At 40.3% G+C, this 27,968-nt stretch overlaps 1 protein-coding gene across 1 annotated transcript in view; it reads left to right on the forward strand.

Annotated features, from left to right (window-relative positions):
• Positions 1-27,968, forward strand: part of ptprt (protein tyrosine phosphatase receptor type T) — a 430,905-nt gene that overhangs the window by 294,353 nt on the left and 108,584 nt on the right. Inside the window, exon 18 of the mRNA XM_028575011.1 lies at positions 22,273-22,302. Within this exon, the coding sequence (XP_028430812.1) occupies positions 22,273-22,302 (30 nt within the window). The remainder of the gene's footprint in view (positions 1-22,272; positions 22,303-27,968) is intronic.

Below are 27,968 nucleotides of genomic sequence, written 5' to 3' on the forward strand. Positions count from 1 at the left end.
AGAGCCCATAAATGATTCTGTGACAAAACTTTATGGGAAGTGAGCACACACAACTGTCCACTTAATCTTTTAGAATGCTTTTACACATGTTCCAAATAGACTTTATCCTTCAAGGAAAGCCAGGGGATGTTGCTAATGATGTCACGTAAACGGGAATAACACTGGACGCGGCTGAAGTCTTAATGGGGATTCTGTGTTTTTACAGCCAGGTGGCCCCGAGGGCTCAAACAACCAGCACCAGAGGATACACTTTTCAAAAAAAGGTTTGAGAGGAGAAAGGATAAATAAGTAATGTTACTGAAGCTCCCTAAAAACTGGCTTCTTTTTATTTGCGCGACACCAGAGCAGCAGACCTCGACTAAGTCATTGAGAAACGGTGACATCTCCGGCCCTGAAAATTGACGGAAAATAACTTTTTTTCACCCCTGTTTCCTTTCATCCAAGCTCTTTTAAATGCTGACCCTGCAGACATCTTTTTGTGATGTTATTTCAATTGAAGCTTTCAAACGGCTTTCATGTTCATGGCAATGGTGGCTATATTGTGCGTATGGCTCTGTGAGGCAAAGATCTACAGCAACGCCTCTGCTCTTTCACATTAGCTGCTGTATTCTGACCTAAAAGGGGCTGCACTCGATCCTCAGCACATTAAAGGTCCCATGACATGCTGCTTTTTGGATGCTTTTATTTAGGCCTTAGTGGTCCCCTAATACTGTATCTGAAGTCTCTTTTATATAGACCTTAGTGGTCCCCTAATACTGTATCTGAAGTCTCTTTTATATAGACCTTAGTGGTCCCCTAATACTGTATCTGAAGTCTCTTTTATATAGACCTTAGTGGTCCCCTAATACTGTATCTGAAGTCTCTTTTATATAGACCTTAGTGGTCCCCTAATACTGTATCTGAAGTCTCTTTTATATAGACATTAGTGGTCCCCTAATACTGTATCTGAAATCTCTTTATATTGGCCTTAGTGGTCCCCTAATACTGTATCTGAAGTCTCTTTTATATAGACCTTAGTGGTCCCCTAATACTGTATCTGAAGTCTCTTTCCCGAAGTTCAGCCTTGGTGCAGAATTACAGGCACTAGAACAAGTCCCACAATGAGCTTTCCTTAGTATGTGCCATTTCTGTGTCTGTAGCTATTGAGGAGGAGAGAGGGGGGGCAAGGTGGAGGGTGGGTATGTGGCCTTGACCAACTACCACTTTGCTCGTTTGAAAGCCATGATGTCTCTCTCTCATGGGTGGGCCAAATTCTCTGGGCGGGCAAAGCAGAGAAAGGGGAGGTAACCTTTCCCCTTATGACCTCATAAGGAGAAGATTCCAGATCGGCCCATCTGAGCTTTCATTTTCTCAAAGGCAGAGCAGGATACCCAGGGCTCGGTTTACACCTATCACCATTTCTAGCCACTAGGGGACCATAGACAGGCTGGGGGAACTCATATTAATGTTAAAAAAGTGAAATTTTCATGCCATGGGACCTTTAATATATCAGCAAACAAATTTTTGCTATGTAACGATATAGTGGAGTAATGGCGTCCCGAGCAGAGAATGAACTCACATTCCCTCTGTGTGTGTTGTAATCTAAGATTCTCTGTTCTTTGTCTTGATAGCCGGTCTGGCCGCCGTGAAAAGAAAGGTCTGTATTTCAGAAATACAGTAGGGGAGCTGTCTGTTCGAGCTGTGTGGAGACAATCCCAGCCCCCTGTTCTTTTTTCCGGTATTTCTAGTACTGCCCCTTTTAAAGGTGCATTTGTGCGGAAACGTCTGAATTATTAATTCCACACGTCACCCAATCTAATGCACAGAATATGTGATATTTTGATAGTAGTGACTTAGATTTTGTAAGTGTATTCAGTGGGCACAGTGTGTTTGTGTGTGTGTGTGTGTGTGTGTGTGTGTGTGTGTGTGTGTGTGTGTGTGTGTGTGTGTGTGTGTGTATGTCTTCCTTGTGAGCAGTGATCTTTTTTTGTGTGGTTGGATACAAAATAGGAGTGCCATGTGTCAGGTCAGTGCCATATCACTGTGTGTGTGTGTGTGTGTGTGTGTGTGTGTGTGTGTGTGTGTGTGTGTGTGTGTGTGTGTGTGTGTGTGTGTGTGTGCTGATGGCTTGATACTCCTCCTTGGGCATTTGAAGCCAATATATGACAGGGGTAGAGCCATGCATTGTTACACACATGAACACAAACACACACATGAACACACACACACACACACACACACACAGATGGTAAAAAAAACAGAGCGAGAACTCCAGATGGGTCTGTGGATGGTTGCAAACACAGACGCACTGCTCTCGGCCAATCACAGACCAAAATATTTCCTTCACAGTTCTGAGTCTTCGGTGTCCTTGACAGCAACACTTCCTTAAAAAAAAGAAAAAGTTTAGATGTAGGTTTCAGGCTAATTTTCAACATTCCTGAATGCTTTTTGCATGAATACACCTTCCCAGCATTACCAGATATTTTTTCGACAACATCTGAGTCCTTGCCTGCTGAGAAGAGAAGGCCACCTCCGCTCAAGATGACATAACATGCAACAGTGGGTAGTTCTGCCAGAGAGCACACGGACAAAATGTAGCAATATCATCAAATGGTCCTGAACAGCAAAACGGTAACGTTAAAGTATAGCTACGAATTCACATAAATGTGATGCATGAGACAAAATAAAATAATAATAATAATGTAAACAGATCCTGAATCAAAGTCTTAATACATCACTGTAAGGCAGTGGTGGAATGTCACTAAGTACTTCTACTCAAGTACTGTACAATTTTGAGTCCTTTACTCACTGTATTTTCCATTTGATGCTACTTTATACTTCTACTCCGCTACATTTTGGAAGCAAATTTGACATTTTACATTGTTAACTAGTTTCTTTGCTGATTCAGATTATTTATGCAAAATGTCAATCAACGGATAAATTATGATTCTTCTTCCCGGCGGTATTTTAAATAGTTGAAATTAACCTCACCTTTACCAGTTGCAACATTAGTGATACTAATTGATGATACTAATAGTGATGTAACATAAATGCATCACTAATTACAAATTATTAATATTGTGTTATGTGAAAGATTGCATAAGTACTCTATTTTGTTGCTAATACTTATGATCTTTCACTTGATTATGGTTTTGACCTGCTGACTTTTACTTGTAACAGAGTATTTTAACACTGTAGTATTTCTACTTTTACTTAAGTAAACGGTCAGAGTACTTCTTCCAGCAGTGCTGTAAGGGCACTGCAAGGAAAATGTAGCTTCCGCTACGTTCTCTTATGGTCTAATATACATTTTCTCAATGTTTTGTATATTTTTTTTTCTTTCAGTTTGTTTTAACACCCTCTGAGGACGAAAGGCGCACCGGCGCGTCCAAACGATGTTTGACAAAAGTCCTACTCAAAAAGCGATGTTACAAAATTGTATTTCAGACATGTATTTACTATTTTAATCCTATATATATATATCATATACTATACTATACGGAAACATGACCTTGTTCTGAACATTTAGATATGGAACACATAGGGATCAGTTTTATGCAAATACCTTAAAAAAAAGGTCAATTTAAGAAGGTGTGAAAATGCCCTTAGACCTCAGAGGGTTAACACGCGTGTACACGTGCACGAGAATCATGCGTTTGCACAAATTGTTGCTGCCAAATCGTCCATCCATTAATTTCTGCATTCAGCCTGATCCATTTCAGCTCTCCTGCTCTGCTAGCTCTTAACATCTCAACAACGGTAACGATAAGACTAAGCAAACATCCCATGGTTACATCTGATATTTTTCTCCATTAACATCCTGTCACTTTTCCCCTCTTTCTTCAATCAAACCTCAACAAATAAGTGAATACATTTGTATTGTTCTGAAAGAATGACAGTCAGTCGAATATACGTTTTGCGCTAACACTTTACTTGAAGGTATCTACATAAGAGTGACATGACACTGTCATGAAGACATGACACTGTCATGACATATGAACCCTAACCCTAACCTGTCATGACAATAACCGAATGACGCTTAATGACAGGAGTGTTATGTCATAAATGTTTATGACTTGTTTATAATGTTTCTGACACGTTCGTGACAGTGTCATGTCACTCTTATGTAGATACCTTCAAGTAAAGTGTAACCAGTTTTGCAATCGTGAGCGTGTGTCTCCGACTGAAAAACTGGACAGGAAACCGTTTGAAAATGGATTTAATTGGAGAGCTCCTCACAACTGGACATATGCTCGACATTCTAGTATCGACGTTGGCAGAGTGATCAGTCCGCGTACAGTAAAGGCAAAGAGTCTGTGTTACCTTATTTGACAGAAATCTTTCAATTAAATTATTTCCGGAAATTTGATAAACAAAATGCCTATTAATGCTTTAGTAAATGAAACCCCAATAACCAAAAAAAAATAATATTAATATGGAAACACTACCGTTAAAATCAGAGTCAGAGTCTGGTACGGCCTGACTCTGGACGATGAAACTGAGGTTAGCGCTCGTATTCAAGTTTATGTTCTGTTTGTTGTTGAACGCTTGTTTTGGTAAATTGCTATTTAACACATTCGGAGAGGATTTGAATTTATTTATTTATTTTTTATCATTTCTAATATTGTGGTGATGGTGATTTTCCTTTGGGGCTGGCTAAAAATTCCTCTATGCAGGTAAAATCCTGATACTGTAGGGGTAAAATTGATTTTCCCTGCTCAATATGGCTTCATGTCCACTTCCAGCCTCTCTTTACACCGCTGTTGTTTTCTTTGTAACGTGTGGCCTACTTTCAGAAATTGTTTATGTCTCCCATGAAACTCTGGGCTTTTTTTTTTTTTTTTTTTTTTTCACCTGTTGTAGTCTCCATGTTTGAAACTTGTCGCCTTGATAAATCCTTCTGTCTTGATACATCACTTAACGGCACTCTCACACGCACTGGCACACTGCGCTGCTTTATGCTGCAAAGAGAAAGTCTGCTTTCCAGCCCATATGGGGCAGGTCTGATCTGTTCATGGCTGCCTAAACAGATAACAATCAAATCAAATTTTTTATTTGTTTTTTCCCTTCTTTAGCCTGTCACAGCTCATGGTTGTGCACTGTTCTCCAGACATGCACACCAATATACATGTGTGTGTGTGTGTGTGTGATGCGAAAGTGCAAAATTCATGTTAAAGAATTAGCAAAACAGGATGGTGAAAACCTCAAGAATGGGAGTACAGATGTTTCAGCATCCTGTTCATTATCAGTATCAGACAGCCATGACACTGGATCTGTGCCAAAAAATAATAGGCTCTTTTTTTTGCCAGCATGAATTCAGCCTGGGGAGGAAATGTTGTATCCACAGAAGAAAAAAAAAGAAAAACAGAAATGCTTTCGGAGTCAGCTTTACATTTTATTCGGTATACCCAGTGTCAATTGGCGAAATAATAATCACATGACGCAGGGCCAAACGGAACGTGGGGACACAGAATTTGGATTTTAAAGTAAAATATAACTTGGGTTGCTCACCTGGTAGAGCGTGCGCCCCATGTGCAGAGGTTGAGACCTCGACGCAGCGGCCGCAGATTCAATTCCAACCTGCGGCCCTTTGCTGCATGTCATTCCCCCCTCTCTCTGCCCTTTCGTGGCTTAGCCTATCAAAAACAGCACTAAAATGCTCCAAAAAATTATCTTAAAAAAAATAAAAAATTCAGTCCGCCGAAATTCCGCAGATATTTTTTTAAAATTCTGGGTCACCGCTGACAACTGGAGCAAAAAAAAAAAAAAAAAAAAAAAATCGGCAGATTCCGTTTGGGCCTGCATATGAGGGAATGGTAAGAAAGGAAAGATTGCAGTTGTCTCAGGTTTCTTGTCACAGCCTCTTTGACTCGGGTCTCACGCCCTTTAATGTCTCTCTCTATCTTCCTGTTTCCTGTCTTTGGCTCCACCCCTTCCTGCCCCGCCCTGTACCTGCCTTGCCCCTGCTCCGATAGAGAGATACACACGTGGAGAACTCTGAGCGTGGGGTATTGTATGTTTACTTCTAGACATCAACGCATCCACTCCGTCCCTCACTGGGACTATCACCTTCGCCCTTTGCTGTGGCTTTCAGCCGTTCCACGTCCAAATGCATCTTACGCCTAAGCCTACACCTGGAAAACGGATGTGGTATATCCAGTATTAATATCATGGGACAAGTTACATTCTAGAGAAATACTTGTCCAGGAGTCATTGGCCACAATAAACAAAACACCCAATCAGTTTGAACTGAAGCAATGTTACAACAAACAAGTTACTAAAGTTACAATTTAGTGAAGTAGCAATGCCATTTTGTTCAATTGTGTGCTACTTTTTGACTTTTAAATAAGTGGGAAGAAGTCTCTAAAAAAACAGACATTTCTTTTTTTTTTTATGTAAATTAAATCAATTTTACCTTGGGACAGCACATATCCCGCCTTCCCTTTTAACAGAAATAATGTGCCAACAGAGTGCACATTCACATGGTAATTGCTATGGTTACATTCTCCAAATTGTTAAAAAAAAAACAAAGAGCCCTGCAATATTCTGTCCCAAGCCACACTCCCAAGATGTTTTAGGAGCTACACATCCTTTTTCTTTCAGTGTGAAACATGAAATATCATATTTTATAATCTCTGTGGCACACGTGTACAGTTTTAGGACTCGCGGCCATTTAACAGCCAGGTCCGTGTCACTAAAGCGGTTGAAATTTAGGTTCTAAATCTAATGCAAGCTGTTATAAAAGTCCTCATTTATGCACTTGTCTTGCATCTTCCCTGTATTAGCATCGTTAGCGTACATTCTTCTGTGTTTTCCTTAATGGCTGAACAATTCACCTTAAGGAATAAGTCACATTTGAGTGAAATATTCAGGTGTAAATGGGACTTTTAATTTGTGTCCTTCCAGAAAAATGCAGAGTTTTTTTGTGATTGTTGCAGGCAAAAAGCTTTGATTATGCAGCACGTTTTCTTAAAAAATGCAATGGAATATGCAGGATATTTATGCATTTTTAATGCGATGAAATTGCGGGAACTTGCAAAACTGCGGGAACTTGCAAAAACTGCGGTATTATGAAAAAGAGAACAAAAGTGATCCAACACCCTGTTTTTCGATGATGTTCTCGTCGCGTAATTACGTCTCTTCATAACATTCCCATGGCAACAGGGGGAAATGGCTGCTCTTGTGTGAAGTAAACGCAACAATTTTCAACTCTCTGTTAAGATATATGTGACTTTTTTGCAACGAAAATGCAGGGATTATGAAATCATCCAAGCTCTCTCATAACTTGCGCGGAAATCGGCAATTTATGCGGCGAAAGTGTGGCGTATTTGAAAGAATGCGGCCCCCGCATAAATATGCGGATTTGGCTGATTATGCATTGAATTATGCGATCGCGTAATTGCGTTTTTCTGGAGGCACTGATAATTAGTTAACAGTGAGACGTGTTAACTGATATAAGATGCTTTTGGTATACCTTCCCTGGTACATTTGATCATTGATTCCATCTGTGCGTCATGGTTTGCACGTCATCATCCCTCAAAAAGTTGCACTTTTGAAACAAATATCATTGCATCTGTACTGTGTGTGTGTGGGGGGGGGATGTTTGGTTTGTCTTTTCAGATACTTTCCCAAGTCATTTGCTTTTGATGCATTGCCAGTATGTCTGCCATTTGCCAAGATATCAACACCTACAGTCGCATAGACAGGAAAGTCAGACAGAGAGACGGGAAGATAAGATCCTGCTGCTTTCTATAGCGGGATGGCAAGTGGGCATAATTGATTACGTCGCACCGCGAAGCAAACGACCACGCGGGAACGTTCAGAAGCGAGGATGGAGCCATGCCATCCGCCCCCAAGTTTTTTTTCCCCGAAAAAGGTTAAATAATTAGTGGCACTTTGAACGTCAGGAAAAAAAAAGATGCGTTTGGCTTCGACAAACGGAACCGAGGTGGGAGATTAAGAGGGAGATATGTAGTATTATCTCACCGAATGAATATATATGATATGAAAATATCTCCACCCACACTGTTCTGGGCTCAAAGACAATCCACTCTGTGCCCGACACCGTAGCTATCTCTTTGGAGTCACTTATCTCTAATAAAAAAAAAAAAAAAAAAAAAAAAAAACAGCCTGCATTTATAGCGGCATTCATTTCTGTAACGGAACACTTCCTTCTGTGAAATCCATATGATTTGTAAATCCGACGACGAGAGAAAAATGAAGTGACTCTCAAATGTTGTGGTTATTGTGTCGGAGATTTTAAGGGATTCTTGTTTAGCAGAGTGAACTATTTACCAGAGGGGAATGGGGATGTGGTATTAAAAGGTGCAGTAGGTAAGACTTATAAAACTAACTTTCTGTCATATTTGCTGAAACTGACTCTATGTTCCAGTAGAACTACGTGAAGCAGGTAATGTAAAAGAAAATCCAGCTCCTCTGGCACCACCTACAGCCTGTAGTACAATTTGCAAAAATCCACCGCTCCTTGTTCAGATGCACCAATCAGTGCCAAGGGGAGTGTCTAACTGCGTGTCAATCACTGCTCAGGCACACGCATTCATTCTCCCTCGTGGGGGGTGGGGCTTAGGAGACAGTTTTGGGCTTTAGCATTAAGTGGGGAGGCACTGAGAAGTTGTCGATGTTCACATTTTTTGGCTAAGTCCTGGATCTTCCCAATCCTACCTGCAGCACCTTTAATATGGCCTAGAAGTGGTTTGAATTTCAGACAGAAATTTGGAGGTGATATTGACAGTGATGGTAGTCTGGTCACATACAACGTCCTAAAACTAAAAGCCACCCTGTCAAAAAAAAGAAAAAATTCAAATAGAAAGGAGTATTTTTTAAAAATTAAAATTAATTGAAGATGAAAGACTGATAGGAACAGTTGTTTGACATTGAAGTAGCGCTGTGTGTTCTAGGGGGTGCAGGTCATTGTGAATGGCTCTATATTAACTGGGGTTTTAATTCCCACTTTCCCAAAAGTCTTTTATTGAAGAAAATGAAATGTTGACGGTCTAAAAACTCACTTTAACCTCAACTAATGAGGTTTTAGTTTCTGGAGCCCTGCTTTAACCTTAAGTCTAACTTTAACCAACGTTGTTGCTGTCACCAACCCTTGACTCCAACCTTCTCCAATGTTGTTTTACTTCATTAAACTATCAATTATTATTTTTTTTTTTTCATGTGACACGGAGTACAGTTTCCTAATGCTATCAGTAATTCAATGGCAAAAATAACACTAAAGTTAGTGGGATGATGGGAAAAAAATGAGGTGGAGAGGATTGTTGGGTAACACTTTACTTGAAGGTATCGACATAATCGTGACATGACACTGTCATACCTATGATATGACACTGTCATGAACGTGTCATAAATGTTAGTGACTTCTGTCATTAAGTTTCATTCGGTTTTTGTCATGACAAGTTGACATTGTTTGGGTTGTCTTGATTATTACAACTTGACATTAATCAAAGTGACATTACCAGAGGATGTATTTGTCATGACAACTTGACATAATGTCATCCTGTTTAATGTCAAGTTGTCTTAATAAGGACACTCCAAAGAAATTGAATGTGAAGTTGTCATGACAAATACATCTTCTGGTAATGTCATCCTGGTTAATGTCAAGTTGTCATTACAGAAACATCCCAAACAAATGTAATTTCAACTTGTCATGACCAAGACAACTTCTGGTAATGTCACTTTGATTAATGTCAAGTTGTCATAATCAAGACAACCCAAACAATGTAAACTTGTCATGACAAAAACCGAACGACACTTAATGACAGAAGTCATAAACGTTCATGACTTGTTTATAACATTTATGACACATTCATGAGAGTGTCATGTTATAGTTATGACAGTGTCATGTCACGATTATATCGATACATTCAAGTAAAGTGTTACCGATTGTTGTTGTTGATCACAACAGAGAGGCACCTTAATTTGATTTTGTTCAGCCTTTTTGTGACCAGTGTTCATCCTTGAGGAGAAATATGTCTGAAAATGCAAAGCTGTGACGGTGGATTCATTAGGAAGGTTTTGTAAGATCTCAAATTCTTACCAAAACGGTGTTTTTGTAAACGCACTCGACATCGTAAAATGCACTCGACCCAGTCTACAAAGTTGCGATACAAATGATGACCCTCCGCACTGAGACAGCAAAAGGACACATCCTCTTTCCAGACAATATACTGCACCCTCAGGGGCTTAGTCTATGACAAGAGAGAGTCAAGGCGATTAGAAACGTATGTCAGCCCAGGGAATGGACTTAGGCTGGATCCACTGCACATGGCTGGCTCTTACAAGGCCAAGTGGCCTGATGAGTGTCTGTCTGTGTGTGTGTGTGTGTGTGTGTGTGTGTGTGTGTGTGTGTGTGTGTGTGTGTGTGTGTGTGTGTGTGTGTGTGTGTATGTGTGTGTGTGTGTTTGCTCGCAATGGACTGAGACTTTCATTCTCCAAATTGGGATATATACTGTACATAGTCACATGCACACACACACACTAGAGAGCCATGAGTGCTTCCATGCTGACAGATGCTAAACTTGCACTTATTCACCGATAATTTGGTGGTGTTACTGTAACACGCACACACACACGTACACACACACACACACACACACACACACACACACACTTGACCCCCCATTCTGCAGATATGACACATGGTTGAATAATGGACTCTGCTGCTTGCTGAGATAAATGCTTGATGGTCCACTTACAGCTCTGTCATAATGGATGTTGGCCCGGCCTTTACACGTGCACACACCGATGTACAAACTCTCACGTCCTGTATGAGCACACATGTAAACTGGTACACGGAACAAGAGCGCTTCAAAGGCTTTGTGACTTATTTCCATGCTTCCCCTTCATTCCTGTTGGATATGGTAACATTTTAACCTCCAATTTAGGCGTGGATGCACGACTAGCCACGCTGCAGGCTACACTAGAGACTATTAGAGCAAGCTGTCGGACTGTCAGAGAGGTTGTTAACCAATCCACAGTTTAGCTAAAGCCCAATGATTTGGAGGTATAAAGGAAGGTGCAAACACATTTATTATTTTACTGCTTGTGTTTAACAGATATGGTAATGTGGGAGTAGCTCTTCAAAATCTTTGGTAATAACTTGTATCTTGACAGGGAAAATAACATTTCCCTGTCAAGATAATGGTTTACATAGTGCAAAACTATGGATTTGTTTGCAGCCATGTGGGATCAGTGATGTTGTTTGCCCCAAAGGAACCCGTGTGCTCAATAAAGCAGTGTCGTTGCATCCTCACAACTCAGCAGAGGAGTTAGTAAGTAAAATGTTTTCATAGCAATAGGAATGATGACCAACACTATAAACATTGATTTAAATTATTTAAAAATATATATTTAAATGCAGTCTATGGGCCCTATTTTAACGACCTAAGCGCATGGCGTGAAGCGCATGGCGCAGGTGCGTTTAGGGCGTGTCCAAATCCACGGTCCGTGCGCCGGCCGCATGGTTCTAAAGGGTTGTACTTGGTGTCTTCGTTAATTCATAGGTGAGTTTTGGGCGTAACATGCAATAAACCAATCAGAGGGTCATCTCCCATTTCCTTTAAAAGCCAGGCGCGGTTGGACCTTGGCGCATCGCTATTATGAAGGCAGATTTGCACCGTAATATTTTTATTTGTAATCTTTTGCATGTTTGTGTGCTGCTGAGCTTCCTGTGTGTGTGTGTGTGTGTGTGTGTGTGTGTGTGTGTGTGTGTGTGTGTGTGTGTGTGTGTATGTAACAAGCATAGTGTGCGCACGCTGTACACGAGCCTTGGCGTATTTTACTAATTTGCTATTGAAATAACAATTGAAATTATTGACTTTAGACCAGGTTTTTGTTGGTCAACGGCACGATCACTTCCCGCTGCCTCAAGATAGTAATACGCCGAGAAGTCGCCTGAACACACCTCCCTGTAAGACCAGAACGCCCATGGGCGCAAAGATGGGCGCAAGGTGAATTTTCTATTTAAACGACGCGGGCGCTGGGCGGGAAATTGACAACTGGGTCGGACTTAAACCAGCAAAGACACTTTTTTTTTGTTTTGCACTGCACGGGTGCAAGATAAGGCCCACAGGCTGGATGGTAATGCAGTAATATTGTACATGTTTTTCAATGGATTTGTATCATGATGACATAATCCAGTTGTTTTTCAGTATAAATTCAGTATAAACAAATTCAGCAAATGGTTGTTAAAAGCTAACCGTGGACCATAATTCATTATTACATTATTTTACAGTAAATGGGATTGTGCATACATTTATAATATCATGCTGTATGTTAATGCTAAAAAATAAAATATACTCCAAGTTACATATTTCAGCGATTTCATGCTGTAATCTGGTTGTTTATCCCTATTAATATCAAACTATTAGAAGCTGCTTGCATACATTAAAGTGTGCATAAATTAAAAAAAGAAAGAAAAAAAACTGTTCATGCAAATGTAAACATGCTTGTCTTAAGCGATGTTTGCACCTCCAATTATCTTCTGGTTGTTAGAACTATAAAACTAAACCCAGCTTGATACACTTTCTTAACATCAGATGAATCGCTATTCAGAAAATCACCTGCACTAACCAAGCTACTGACCTGACGATGCAGATCTAATTACACTTTACAGTAATAGATTAATAAAAAATCTTCCTGCTACAGATTACTCATTTGTTTTGACATTTATTCAAAGTTATAATTTATTTTATCTTGCATACATCTGAGAAAGTGTCCATATGCATGTGGCATGTTGACACACATATTGTAACACAGCGCTAATTAACTAGATTAAAAATAGAGATGAAAATGTGTGGCTTTCCAACCCAGCCCCAGGTTTACTCCCACACTGTTCCACACTAACTGACAGGCCTGGGTGTGCCTTGCTAAAAAGCACACTGACAATATTTGCAGATGGAGGAGGAGGCAGGTTTTCCCTTATTTAACTCTTGTTGGGTGTGTGTGTGTGTGTGTGTGTGTGTGTGTGTGTGCGTGCGTGCGTGTGTGCGTGCGTGCATGCGAGCCGGCTACAGAGCACCGTCCTTTCGGGGGCCAAGGCATTCATGACAACAGCCTGAAACAGTATACACGTTTATGTTTTATGATGAGATGCTAATAAGCCACATTGACAGCATGCACATGTAACCTGTCAGTAGAGAGCCTTATGTTCATGTTTGTGTACATATGTGACTGTGTGTATATATATATATATATATATATATATATATATATATATATATATATACATCCACCTGCGGGTGGATGTCGGTGTGTAGATGACAGATTGTAGGTCTGTATGAGTGTTTGAGAGGGAAAGTGTTTGTTCATGCAGTAGGTGAGGCATTTTCCATCTAACTCAGCCTTTAGATAAAGGAAAATATTCCTTTTTAACACTATTCATATATGTAGGTATGATAAACTATTGCTATTGTGTGTTTGTGTGTGTGTGTGTGTGTGTGCGCCTGTATTTTTTCAGCTTATAGTATTCATGTAAGCCCATTTAAAACTATGGCCATCATATCAATGTGACAAAAGGTTGTGTGTGTGTTTGCAGCAGAAACCATTCATACAAAGCCAAGATAAGCCACAGCATTTATAACAGAGCACGTGTGTGTGTGTGTGTGTGTGTGTGTGTGTGTGTGTGTGTGTGTGTGTGTGAAAGAGAAAGCCAGCTATTTGTTTACATTTAAAGTAGACCCTCATCCATACAGAGGTGGAAAAACATTACACAAATATGGCACTTAGCATCCTTTTTCTTTTCTTGATTTCTTTTTTTTTTATGAACTCGTTTATATGTGGCATAAACCCATGACAAACAACCTTGTCCAAGAATGCATAATAGTTGCTACGGCTACATGAATCATGCTTGACATTCAGCCACGTTAGGCCCCGACCAGGCGTCTCCGACAAAATAAGCCGCTGGCTTTCTTTTGTCAAAGATGCCCCAAACAGTCAGGGAGTCTTCGAGTTGCGTCTCTTTGTTCTTTTTGCTAGGCAACCAATGAAATCACCCTTCCTCAGCCAACCGTTATTTTACTGTAAAGTTCCCCAATAAGTTAATGTATTTCATACAGTAGCTCAAAGCCAAATACACTACACGCAGCCGGCCACGCACAGAAGCACACTTTCCCACATGGTCAAATAATCTAGACCTGTGGTTAGCAGAGAGATGGTAAATGATAGTCCGGCTCGGCTTATCGAGAACTCCCAACTGTACTAAATCATTTTTAGAAAATGTACACACAGTGCGTACAGGATCACGGCTGCCGGCGCTGCTATCCCATTTGTGCTCCTCATATTGGTTTCGCTGCTTCTCATGTAAAACGAATGGAAGCTGCTGGCTCACCCAGCTTGACGCTTTGTGTGTGTTTCTACCCTAAGGGATCAATCACTACGTTTACATGCGCATAATATTCCTTTTTTTTTTTTTTTGCCCTTGTTCAGAAAAACACAATATTCCGACTAAGCTGTTTGCATGGCTGATGAAAGTGAATATTCCACTAATATTCCTGTTTACATGCGGCCGTGAAGAACAAGATCTTTTCAGAGTTTTCCCACCGGGGGCATCCTTGTTGGACCGTGCCAACGCAGCCTCCCTCTTTCATTCCTTCAACCAGGTTCTTGAAAAGGTCGCCTCGTATCCCAAAAACCGGTTGACATCTAAGTCTTTCACTTGAACTGTCGGCTGGTTGTTTTGTGTACAACAACCATAGCAACACACAGAGCTGACCGTACACTGTAAATGGGCCGTAAACTGTTGCAAACTGCTGTAAAAACCCTGATTAAGACGCATATTCCGAATGTGCTGTATACATGTCCAAAGAATCCTTCCAACACCCGAATAATCTGGGAATGTCCAACACGTCTTAACCGTAAAATGCTAAATTCGGAAAGGCCTTATTCGGAATATCCAAACGGAATTTCCTGTTTACATGACCTCTATCAAATTGGAAATATTTCCATATTTGGATTAATAGTGGAATATTAGCGTGCATGTACTCAATTTTAAGGTTAGACCAATTAGTTTATCAGTTAGACAGTTTGATTAGATAAAACAGCCTGAAAGGCAACATTGTTAAAAGAAATTGTGTTGAGGATATTGGTTGAAAAGTGCAGCATGTGGTCGACATCGAAAATGAGAATATACTTTTTGAGTAATTTTTAAGATGACTGATGAGACTTTGAGTGCACACATAGTCTGAACGGAACAATACTTCTCCATCTGTAACGTGAGAGAGGTGCGTTGGAGGGGGAAGAGTAGGTCAAAAGTGGCAAAGAAACACCCGCACACTGTCTAACTTGCAAAGATACATTTAATAGCTGGCGGCGTTTCAGTACCTGACCTTCATCAGGCAAAACGAAAAATGTTTCTTTGCAACTACTGAACATGTGAGATTTTACATAAGCTTGTGTTCACTGAGACAGCATTGTGAGTCGGTATCTATCGAGGTCTACCTGCGGCATGAAAACAATTGAAGTGAAAATGTTTGCCAAAAGGTTAAGACCATTTCAGCTGGAGTGATTTGTTCTCATCTCCTTTATTAATTACAAAGACATGGGAACAGTGTAGTGTTTCATAATAATAAGCCGGGAGAGGTACTCATGAAGAAGTGTTTTTAGGCATCTGCATCTGCACCAAGTAAAATCACAGTACAGCTGAGGGCTTCAGCTATTGGTTTGGTTGACTTTGTCAGACATTTCAATACTGTGCATCCCTGTCTGTATTGGTGGTGACTGCATTCACTGGAAACATGTCAGAAAGGCCACTTTTTTGGTCTGTATGCCAATCGGAAAGTGAACAGAAACCGAGAGCCACTGCCACTCTGCAGTTTTACCAGACTCTAATTTTGTTTTTTTGTCAGCTTCTTGTAACGGACGGCAACCCGTTTCCTGATCGGCGTCACTTTGTTGTGCTATTACAGATCTGCTTAAGATTAAATCCATTCTTCACAAAAGGCTAATAGTCAAACAATCAATGAATCACTTTTCACTTTTAGCAGGATCCGAGTGCATTTGTCCCAAATTGTCCAGACACACCCACACACAAACAAACACACACACACACACACACACACGCTAAATGAAACCACATCAATACAAAGATATTATCAACATTGTCTTGTGACAAATACATCACAGCCTCTCTTTCTTTTTTCTGTCTTTCTCTCTCCATCTGTCTCTCTCTCTATCTGTCTCTCTCTGTCTCTTTCTTCTCCCTCTATCTCTATCTTTGTCCACACACACACTGACAGTGCCATGCAGAACCTGGTGGAGTGTTTTTTCTACGCCATATTAATATTGATGACCAGTTTTAATGGCTGTGGCTTTTACAGCCGTGCGCTCAGCGCTCAGCTCTTTATTAATATCATAAGGACAATGTCAGCAGAACCCTTAAAGAGTGTTAAGGGTATGACAGAGTATGTGTGTGTGTGTGTGTGTGTATGTGCGTGTGTGTGTGTGTTTGCAAACACGCTTGTTTCAGCCATCTCTCTCTTTCTCCTGATAGATAAATAGACAGACAGGCAGACAGACAGACCAATGCAGTAGTAGTTTATTTTACATCTGCTCTTTAAATAGGAACTGAATATTGATCCTTTTCAGCCCTACTTGACTTTCCCCTTGTATTGAAACTCGGTTCGGGTGTGTGTGTGTGTATGTGTGCGTGTGCATGTGTGTGTGCGTGCGTGTGTGCCTTAGATACTATGAGATCTCAATCTCTGGCTCCTCACCAGATGAACAGCGAATGCAAGGGGGAAAAGTTGCCAACAAGCCATTACAGAGTTAGTGCAGGGAGTCCAGTATCACACACACACACACACACACACACACACACACACACACACATGAGATATTGGTCAAGTGGAATGCAGAGGTATAGATCTGTGGCTGAGCTATCAAGTGAAGGACAGAAGGTCCTTTTGGGTAAACACTTGAGCTAAACTTTCCTGGCTTGAGTTTGAGTAGATTAGAATTCATGCTCACAGTCTGGAGGCATTTTGCTATCTTATTTAGATTTATCTTATTATTATTATTAGATTTCATTATTCAATACCTAACATAGACTTGAACAGATACATTCTATGTGCTGCATTTTGTGTGAATCAGCCCTTTAAACAGTGCAAAACCGCCATGGCTTTGGAATTCTTACAGCAACAACACACACTCTCCATCTAACCAATCAGTCATCTCTGCTTCTATTCGTTCCTCTACCAAACTTGCATCTTCTGTCTTTTGCTCTTTTCTGTCATCCCTCATCTCATATCTGTCTATCCACCAGCCTGTTGGTGATGGAGGCATCAGATGTGCACCTTTTATTTTTATTATTTTTTATTTTTTTTAACTTTATTGTGTTCCCTACAGACTTCACTTAAGCATTCATTTATTATCAGAAAAACTTGCCGGTTAAGCTAGCATAAAGTTATATTAATGATTAAAACTTACATTAATACTACTAATAATATGAATACAATTTAAGAGTGACTGGCCGGTTGGTCATCTGTGAGGGGATGAGAACACAGACAGGGAAATATCCACGTGTCCGTGGTTGCCCAATGGTTCCTTCCAGTGCTCCATGCTAACACATTAGCATTCACTATGTTTAGTAAAGCCTGTAGGCAGTAACAGCAACGCTGACTCCAAAGAGTTGCAATGATACCTTGTAGCAGTTTTTAAGCTTACATGGTTTCAATCCAACACATTCTCGCTCCCAACTTGTCAAATGCTGACGCTATGTTCCCCAGGTCCTATGTTCCCCTGGTCCTATGTCCCCTGGGTCCTATGTTCCCCAGGTCCTATGTTCCCCCTGGTCCTATGTTCCCCGGGTCCTATGTTCCCTGGGTCCTATGTTCCCCGGGTCCTATATTCCCCGGGTCCTATGTTCCCCGGGTCCTATATTCCCCGGGTCCTATGTTCCCCAGGTCCTATGTTCCCCGGGTCCTATGTTCTCCAGGTCCTATGTTCCCCGGGTCCTATTTTCCCCAGGTCCTATTTTCCCCAGGTCCTATGTTCCCCAGGTCCTATGTTCCCCCTGGTCCTATGTTCCCCAGGTCCTATGTTCCCCTCTTTGTATGAGACTGGGGAACATAGGACCCTTTTTCAAAAAAAGGGTCCTATGTTCCCCGGTCTGTTACTTTTTCCACCATTACTGCCAAATTCCATGGCAAATAGGCATATGTAGGCCTAAGGGCTGTTTGACGCGCATATGCAAATAGGCCTAGACTAACCCTAACCCTATAGGCCTAACCCTAGGACCCGGGGAACATAGGGATGACCCCGTCGGGATCCTTTGGCGTCATTTTTCAATGCGCAGGGTTAAACCACTTGGTTAGGGATAGAGTAAGATCGTGGGTCTGTTCATAGATATGTAGGTTTAAGTGACACACGGGACAAGAACGGGACACAAACCCTGGTCTCCTGGGTAAAAGTCCTGCGTTCAACCAACCTCCTGACGAGGATTATTGTCTTTCATACACTTTTCAATTCTACGTCATCTTACAGCGCAGCGGTCGCGTTGCTGCTCTGCCCGCTGCGTTCCGTACAGACGCTAACCCCCATTCCCCCCTGGGTGTGCCTGCACTGCGTTCCGGTTTTCTTCTGTCCTCCGCCACGCGCCATGCCACATCGGGAGCATCTCAGAAGCGGGGCAGCTCGCTGCCCGACTCGCAGATTTTATTGTCTCTACTTTGTACTTTACGTAACAATCGCGTGTTTATTAAGTATTAGTACTAGTATCCACCTTCCACTCCAAGCACTACTGTAATTTAACTCCATGCATTCTTTTCTGGATTTTTCTGGATCTGTGATGTCTATTATGTCTTTCCACCTCCAAGATGAATCTCTCGTTGGTGTTGTACAGGAGATCATATACGATATTGTGGTAAATTGACTAGATGCTCTCGCTGTTTTACTTCCCTCCCGGTTTGTCCAACGGCCCGAGGCTCTCGTGAAAATAGAGAGCCACTTCCCGCGCGCTTCTGGGACGTGATGTGGCGCGGCTGGTGGAATATCAAGCATTGTCTTGAATGGCTCCGATTGCTCGGGGGAGGGCCGCGGCGCATCCGGAACACAGCGCAAGTGGAAAATAGGGGTTAGAGTGCCGCGTTGCGACTGCTGCTCTGCCCGGTGCGTTCCATACAGATGCTAAAATGGGAATTTTTTTTGTCGGTATCTGACGCTAAGAGACACTGACCAAGCGTCAGCATTTGACAATTTGGGAGTGAGAATGTATGGTTCAATCTGAGTATAAATTTTTTGTGTTATGATTTAGTCTTAAAAACACTAAATCTGACCTAACAGTCCTTTTGTGTACGATGATAGAAATATACCATAACTCTGTTTGAAATATTAATGACTTTCCACCACCCAAAACTGAATGCGGTAAGTAATGCAAATGTCAAACTGGATGAATACACGGTTTGTCCAAAAACTAACTGTTGGTAAGTTACTTTTCAAATTTGCAGATTTACAATTTATATCTGTAATGTTATTTTCCCTTATTTTATATAATACCAATCATACTACTGCTCTTTCTCAACATAGTGTGTGATAAAGCATTAGCATGGAGCACAGGAGCGAATGATGGATGAACATGATGTCTGTATTTTCATCTCTTGAAAGTCAACGAACAGGCCAATCTCCTGTGAAAAAAAGTGTAATTTCTTGGGTGAGTGATGTGATCATTTCACAAGCCATAGAGGTCCTTATTACCTCTAATTAATTTGATTGACTACTGGCCACGTCACAGCTGATTTACAGGGGAGTATTTCAGCCAAGTATGTCTAGAGATGACTATAAAGTGATTGGATAAGCCTGCAAATGGCCTATCTTCTTGTAATGATGAAGTATAAGACTAAACATAGACAAACATTTTGACCTGCATTAGGGAAGAACTCTGCACATGGCCGGACAACTAGATAGACATACTGTCAAACTGTCAGATTGGCAGGCAACCACTCAGCATCTGTAAAAAAGCTTTATGGAACAAATCCAAAGAGACAACGTTGATAGGCAGCAAACGATTTCACACATTTGGACACACACAGACAAGCAGGCACAGCCGTTACATGGACAGGTTGAACAGGTGGATAAGAAGAATCAGAATCAGAATACTTTATTGAGCCCCATCAGGGAAATAGTTAAAGGTCCCATGACATGGTGCTCTTTGGATGCTTTTATATAGACCTTAGTGGTCCCCTAATACTGTATCCGAAGTCTCTTTCCCGAAATTCAGCTTTGGTGCAGAACTACAGCCATTAGAGCCAGTCCCACAATGAGCTTTCCTTAGTATGTGCCATTTCTGTGTCTGAAGCTATTGAGGAGGAGAGTGGGAGGGGCAAGGTGGAGGGTGGGGGTGTGGCCTTGACCAACTGCCACTTTTCTCGTTTAAAAGCCATGATGTCTCTCTCATGGGTTGGCCAAATTCTCTGGGCGGGCAAAGCAGAGAAAGGTGAGGTAACCTTGCTTGTTATGACCTCATAACAAGCAGATTCCAAAACGGCTCATCTGAGCTTTCATTTTCTCAAAGACAGAGCAGGATACCCAGGGCTCGGTTTACACCTATCAACATTTCTAGCCACTGGGGGACCATAGACAGGCTGGGGGAACTCATATTAATGTTAAAAAACCTCATAAAGTGAAATGTTCATGCCATGGGACCTTTAAGTTGCAGTCACTCACGGTCAAAATCAAGGTTAAAAAGAATGTAATGCGAATAAGAAAAGAGCGAGTCAATATGTGTATGAAGTAACATATAGTCACATAGCTACGGTACAAAAAAAATAAGATTAGGTTAAAAAGATTATGTTGTAAAACAATGGATTGTACAAATGCTATTGAAGTGCAGCGTGAACGTACATAAAGTATAGTGTCAACATAAATACAGTACGGACATAAATATAGTGCAGTGTCAACATAAATACAGTACAGATATAAATATAGTACAGTGTCAACATAAATACAGCACAGACGTAAATATAGTACAGTGTCAACATAAATACAGTACAGATATAAATATAGTACAGTGTCAACATAAATACAGTACAGATATATATATAGTGCAGTGTCAACATAAATACAGTACAGCCAAATATAGTACAGTGTCAACATAAATACACTACAGATATAAATATAGTACAGTGTCAACATAAATACAGTACAGATATAAATATAGTACAGTGTCAACATAAATACAGTACAGCCAAATATAGTACAGTGTCAACATAAATACAGTACAGATATAAATATAGTACAGTGTCAACATAAATACAGTACAGATATAAATATAGTACAGTGTCAACATAAATACAGTAAGGATATAAATATAGTACAGTGTCAACATAAATACAGTACGGACATAAATATAGTACAGTGTCAACATAAATACAGTACAGATATAAATATAGTACAGTGTCAACATAAATACAGTACAGACATGAATATAGTACAGTGTCAACATAAATACAGTACAGACATGAATATAGTACAGTGTCAACATAAATACAGTACAGACATGAATATAGTACAGTGTCAACATAAATACAGTACAGACATAAATATAGTACACTGTCAACATAAATACAGTAAGGATATAAATATAGTACAGTGTCAACATAAATACAGTACGGACATAAATATAGTACAGTGTCAACATAAATACAGTACAGATATAAATATAGTACAGTGTCAACATAAATACAGTACAGCCAAATATAGTACAGTGTCAACATAAATACAGTACAGCCAAATATAGTACAGTGTCAACATAAATACAGTACAGATATAAATTTAGTACAGTGTCAACATAAATACAGTACAGATATAAATTTAGTACAGTGTCAACATAAATACAGTACAGACATGAATATAGTGTCAACATAAATACAGTACAGACATAAATATAGTACAGTGTGAATATAAGTAGCAGCAGTGAATAAATAACACATGTTGCACATGTAAATGATAAATGATTTTTACAAAGGAATTATTGTACATCATTTTCCAAGACTATTGAGATTGTGATGTGATGTGAAAATACGTGCTGTGAGTCCAGTTTTGACACTCTAAGCATGCAACAGTTACGGGGGAGGCGAGGGGGGGGGAGTTAATGTATAGAGTGTGATAGCCACAGACAGGAACAGCCTCCTGTGGCACTCTGTGGCCTATCAGTTTCAAATGTCAGCGATTCAACGAAATAACCTTTCATTCAGACGGTGAACTAATCCAATGTGTTTGTCCTTCTCCTGGGTTTTGCTCTGTTGTCATCATCGGCCTCACCTCACCATGCTTCAGAAGACATGCTTATTCCTACTCTTATTACCTGTAAGTAGAGCTTTCACATCAGGACAAACTTCTTTCTTAACCCATGTGACACGCTTTTGTTTCTGTTCAAACCCTTTGTCTTGTTTCCTTGCATCCCGTCTGACTTGTATCATACTTAAGCGCATAATGCAGAAATCTTCAAAAAGGGGGTCCGGGGCCCCTAGGAGGACCTCAGAGTTACTGCATTTTAAAAGTTTTTTTTTTTTTTTTTTTTTAAATCTAAATGTCTTAACATGAATCCAACGTATTATTAGCAAATATAAATCAGCCTATTTGTGAAAACAACACACATTGATGATAGGTAAAGTAGTCCGTAATGTAGCCTTCCACAGGACCAGTTAATCCTGAAGATTGTATGTTTAACATTATAACACGATTTGTGAAATCATGCCAACAGTTATTATGTTAATAGCTTAGTATTCTTGGCACTTCAAAAGGTATGTATAATGGCTTTCGGCAGCCCTACATGTTATTGTAGGCCAAGTTCAATATGCAACTTAATTTTACACAATATATGCAGTAGGGGCCGGGGGTCCCTGCTCAGTCTCTCTTTCAGTTAAAGGGTTCTTGGCCTAAAAAAACGCTGAAGACCCCTGTCATAATGAATTTAAGGACTTTTATTGTTTCTGTCAAAAAACTCAAAAACCCTTTTAGTTTATTTCGATCACATAGGTACACCAAATCACATACATAACATACAGTAAGTGGTAATAATCCGTAGTATCATATTAACTGGTTTATAATCAGTACTGACTGTAGGTTGAAGCTTATTGGCTGTGCTTATTACACCTGCCCTTTTTACATCCTATTTTATTTATATTTTGTTCTTATGTCCCTCATAATCTTATCATTCTTATTAAATGTATTATTATTATTATTATTATTAACTTCTGCATGTTAAATACTGTACGTATTACATATTAACACACATAATATGTCAAACATGCTGAAAGGAAAAAAAAAACTTCGTCTGGCCATGGTAGAATCCACATTTCACCTGTTTGTTCATTTTGCCTGCCAACTCCATATTTACAGTGCATGATAAAATGCCTACAGGATTACCTGCCATGGACAACTTTGACTTGATGCCTGGTAGACAAACATATCCCTTTATAATCATTTGGCGGGTGGCAATGCATAATGACTTTACAGGAATATGAATTCATTTGAGTGGCACCGCATAGCCCGCACCGTTGTGTTGTAAAACTACAAGCATCGACACTTTTAGCAGCTTGCAAAACCTATTCATTTAGATAGAGCCATCTGTCAGTGTACAGACACACACGCTCAACATGCATACAATCTCAACTTTACTCTGTGGAGCTCTTCAAGCTCAAACAATCCCCCTAAATCGGGGGTTTTCAATGTTTTTTAAGCCAAGGAGCCCTTATCTGAGATATTTTATGAAGTTAAAGATGCAGTAGGTAAGACCTTTAAAAATAACTTTCTGTCATATTTGCTGAAACTGACCCTATGTTCCAGTAGAACTACAGGAAGCCGGTCATTTGAAAAAAAATCCAGCTCCTCTGGCACCACCTACAGCCTGTGGTGCGATTTGCAAAAATCCACCGCTCCCTGTTCAGATGCACCAATCAGTGCCGGGGGGGGGGTCTAACTGCGTGTTGATCACTGCTCAGGCACACGCATTTCATATCGTCCTCCCCTCCCCCTTCCCCGCACATGAGTTGCAGATTTCCTTCCCTTCCCCCCCTCTTCACACACGCTCGATCGGGCACAGCTCTCCCTTGTGGGGGGAGGGGCGTGGGGGGCTGTTAGGGCTTTAGCAGAAAGGGGGGGAGGGACTGAGAAGTTGTCGATGTTCACATGTTTTGGTTAAGTCCTGGATCTTCACAATCCTACCTACAGCACCTTTAAGTTGCTTATTTAACTGGGCCTACAATAGAAAGCCTAAAGCCTTTATAGAACATTGACAACTAAGCTATACATTTTAATTTTGGCATGATGCACCTATGAACATAAGTCATGTCTTAATGTCAAACATACATGTGACAATAAATCTTTAGGATGAACTGTATCTGTGGATGGTTACCTCGGTGACTACCTAACCTACAGTATAGACCAGTAAGCATATCATCAATGATTATTTTTATTTTAGGCTGTTTTATATTTGCTAATAATTTGTTGGATCCATGTTAAGACATTTTAATTTTCAAAAGTTGCATAGAAACTCCATTCATTTTGCATGATGATGGTCTAGTACTGCAACATTGCCTATTACATTTTAATTTTTTGCAAGTTAGACAGTGTGCCAGAGTTTCTTTGCAACTTTTGAACTACTTATCCACCTCCCATGCACCTAGTAATTTTCTGTACTGAAAAAAATTAAAATTAATGAATTTGGCGGCCCCCCCTGCAGTAACTCTGAGGACCCCGGGGGGCCCCGGACCCCCTATTGAAGATCTCTGCCCTAAATGACTGCCCTAAATTCCTTGGTTACAAAACTTAAACTTTCATTTTCAATCAAAGACAAGATGTGAGCCATATTAGAACGGATTCAATTAGAGATATGAGCAAGTTAGACAATGAAGGTGTGTATAATGTCAAAAACACTGTTGGCTGACTTAATGGAGCTACTGTATGTACACTCTACACACCCACTATACTCACTAAATACCTAGGCAGATTCTCCATAGTGACTTGACTTTTAAAAGCTTTGCTATTGAAGTTTAGCAACCATGCAGTATTTTAGCCATGTGGTAAGAAAATGTCTCTTGTATCCAGAAAGTCACAATCTAAGTCCTTGCAAATTCCATCACAATCCTGCATAACATTCCCATAGTTACACGCACACACCTACCTTTAGTGTGTAGTAAGTATTTCTATTGCAGGGGTTGCTGGTTAAATACCTTCCTGAAGAGCAATTTAGCAGTAGTTTTTTTTAGGAAAGGAAATTGTCATTGTCTCTTTAACTTTTCCAGCAGATTTTTCAAACTTTTGATGTTACAAGGACCATTTACATCATCAGACATGCACGCTGTAGCAAAACAGTCCTCTTTAGGGATGTACAATTTACCATACACTCGACTCACGATTCTATACGATTCACGATTTTACGATACACAACACAATTTTCTCGTATTAACCAAATTATCTGCAGACACACGACTGAAAAATATTCCTTTATTTATATAAACAAAACTAGATGTGTCCTCTTATCAAAAGGGAGGCTGGAATTGTATTTAATCTTGAATATCCAATATGTAATACAAAATGAGTGAATTAGATTTTTGAAAGAAATCTCACACCAAAATAACAAAATAAATAGAAAAATATCTCCCCTTCCAATAAATGAGCTAAGAAGACATAGTGACGTTTGAAGTCAAGCAAGGGAAATCCAATGTAGATTAGGCCCTAGGACGTTTAAAAATTGCATCACAATTATATTTTATACCTCAACCAGTTATAATCTTCACACATTTATACAGTTTCTTTTTTACCGATTTGCGATGCATCTTCATCGGCAAGTGCACATAGTTTATTGGCTGGTGGCAAGATCTCAGGACAGGGACTTCCATTAGTTTGATGGTGAAGGGGACATTTCAATTGGACTTCATCTACATTGTTTGCACGGCCCGTCTCTTAAAGTGTGTCAGCCTAAAAGGTCAATGTAATTCACTGTTATCTTCTCCACCAAGTGGCCATTTCCTGCTTATTAACCAATTCTAATGAGGAGCTATTATAGCTGTCTGTTCATACATGCACAAGCACGTACAGGCACACACACGCACCGAGATAGCTGTGCAAACACACTCTGTTGCACCGAGCTTACCTACAAATCCCTGCAGAGAATGTCTGAAAATCTCTGCTTCTCCAGGTGTCTTCAAAGCAAATGAAAAAGTCCAGCAGCAGGGTCCTAACTGAGCGGAACATTCATCATATTTGCCGTACCACTTCTTCTTAAAACCTTTTAGGCAGTTTGACCCAACCAGAAATGACTTCTTTACACAGAGAGACTTACACAATTAGAAAGGTGGCAGCCATCGCCTCTGCTGCTTTTCCACACTGTTTAATTTGTATAGGCAGAAAAAAAAATGAATACACGCTGCCGTATTGACTCTCCATCTTGCAGACACACGTACACAATAACCCATAAAAAAAAAGTGATACATTCCAAATCATAAACGCTAGCACACATAGTGATAGCAAAGTGCCAAAGTCCTGCGAAAAAACGCACAGCTCACACACACTCCACAGGCATCGCTGATATTATCTGACATGGTTGGAAAGCACATTGTACTGTTTCTATGTACCGTAGATTCCATGGACCTTTATCAAAAATGTTCCAGTAATGTGTCTATATTCAAAAATGATTATTAGCCTATATATCAACTTCAGATATTTTCTAAAATGTCTCTAAAAGTTATCTTTTTATTTTGCATTCAAATATCAATATTGGTACCAGCCTGAAAAGTAAAGTCAAGTATTGGACGGACACACACACACACACACACACACACACACACACATATATATACACACACAGCTATAATAGCCCAAGGATGTTTACTGTTAGATGAGAGAGGGATTTAAAGTCCTGCAAGACTCCTGCAGTGTGAGTGTGTGTGTGTGTGTGAACTCCTTTTCCCTGTTAGTCTGTCTCTCTCTCTCTCTCTCTCTCTCTCTCTCTTCACCCCTCTGTATCCCTCAATCTCTCCCTCCCTTGCTGGGTCTGCCTGTAAATCCTGTGATACGCAGATGAAAGTTTGTTTGGGCTTGGCCTGCAGCTTCCTCCGGAGCTGCCGCTGTCATCCTGAAGTGACTGCCTGCCTGCCTGCCTGTCTGTGTGACTGCAGCGCCAGCTGGGGATGGCTCGGGGAGATTTGAGCTATTTAGCTGCCAACCCGCTGGCTGATGCTATTCTAGCCATAATACGGGAGTTCTGTCAATCCCTCGACAAGTGAAACAAATGTCGCTTCCCTTGTTTGATTGGACGCCTGAAGGTTGCTCCCGTCGACTCGCCAGACGTCTACCAACATAATGCCTGCCCTCTGCATTCATCACTTCGTAGCAAAAGAGCAACACTGGTAACCTCAAACGGCGGTCGCACAGCCAATTCTTTCATATTTGTGTCTATATACAGCTACGATTCGTAGCTACAATTACGTGTGGACAACACCATTAGAGTAGTTGATGGCACAAATACATGCCACGTCACAAACATCCTCGGTTGACAATCTTGCAACTTGCATACTTGGGCTCTTGAGAAATACTGAATAATAACTATGTTAAAATAAATGTGTTTTTTTTTTTTTTTTTTTTTTTTTAATAGCGATAGACTACTCAGGATTAGACAAAGCTGTGGCTCGACGATGCGTCTTTGGGCTTTTAAAAGACGATTAATGACAGAATTGTCAAATGCTGTCAAAAAGAAAAGGCCTATGTATTTACAGCTACCAAAACAACCAACAGAAGGTATACTGTGTCCTTGGTAATACATTAACACGATGTAAGTTTTTTTTTCACCAAAGTGATTACCTTATTTAAACGGTGATAAATTCTACACCGAAACTCCCCCAATCCAAAAGAGTAGGATCACAAAGGACTGAGTGACATTAGCGCAGTTCCTCTCTTTTTAGGGTCATTCACATCATATAAAGAGAAGCTGTGAATGTTATCTATGTTTAGTCCTAACACCTGAATTACTT

Source organism: Perca flavescens, chromosome 4 (assembly GCF_004354835.1).
Source record: "Perca flavescens isolate YP-PL-M2 chromosome 4, PFLA_1.0, whole genome shotgun sequence".
NCBI classification, from domain to species: domain Eukaryota; kingdom Metazoa; phylum Chordata; class Actinopteri; order Perciformes; family Percidae; genus Perca; species Perca flavescens.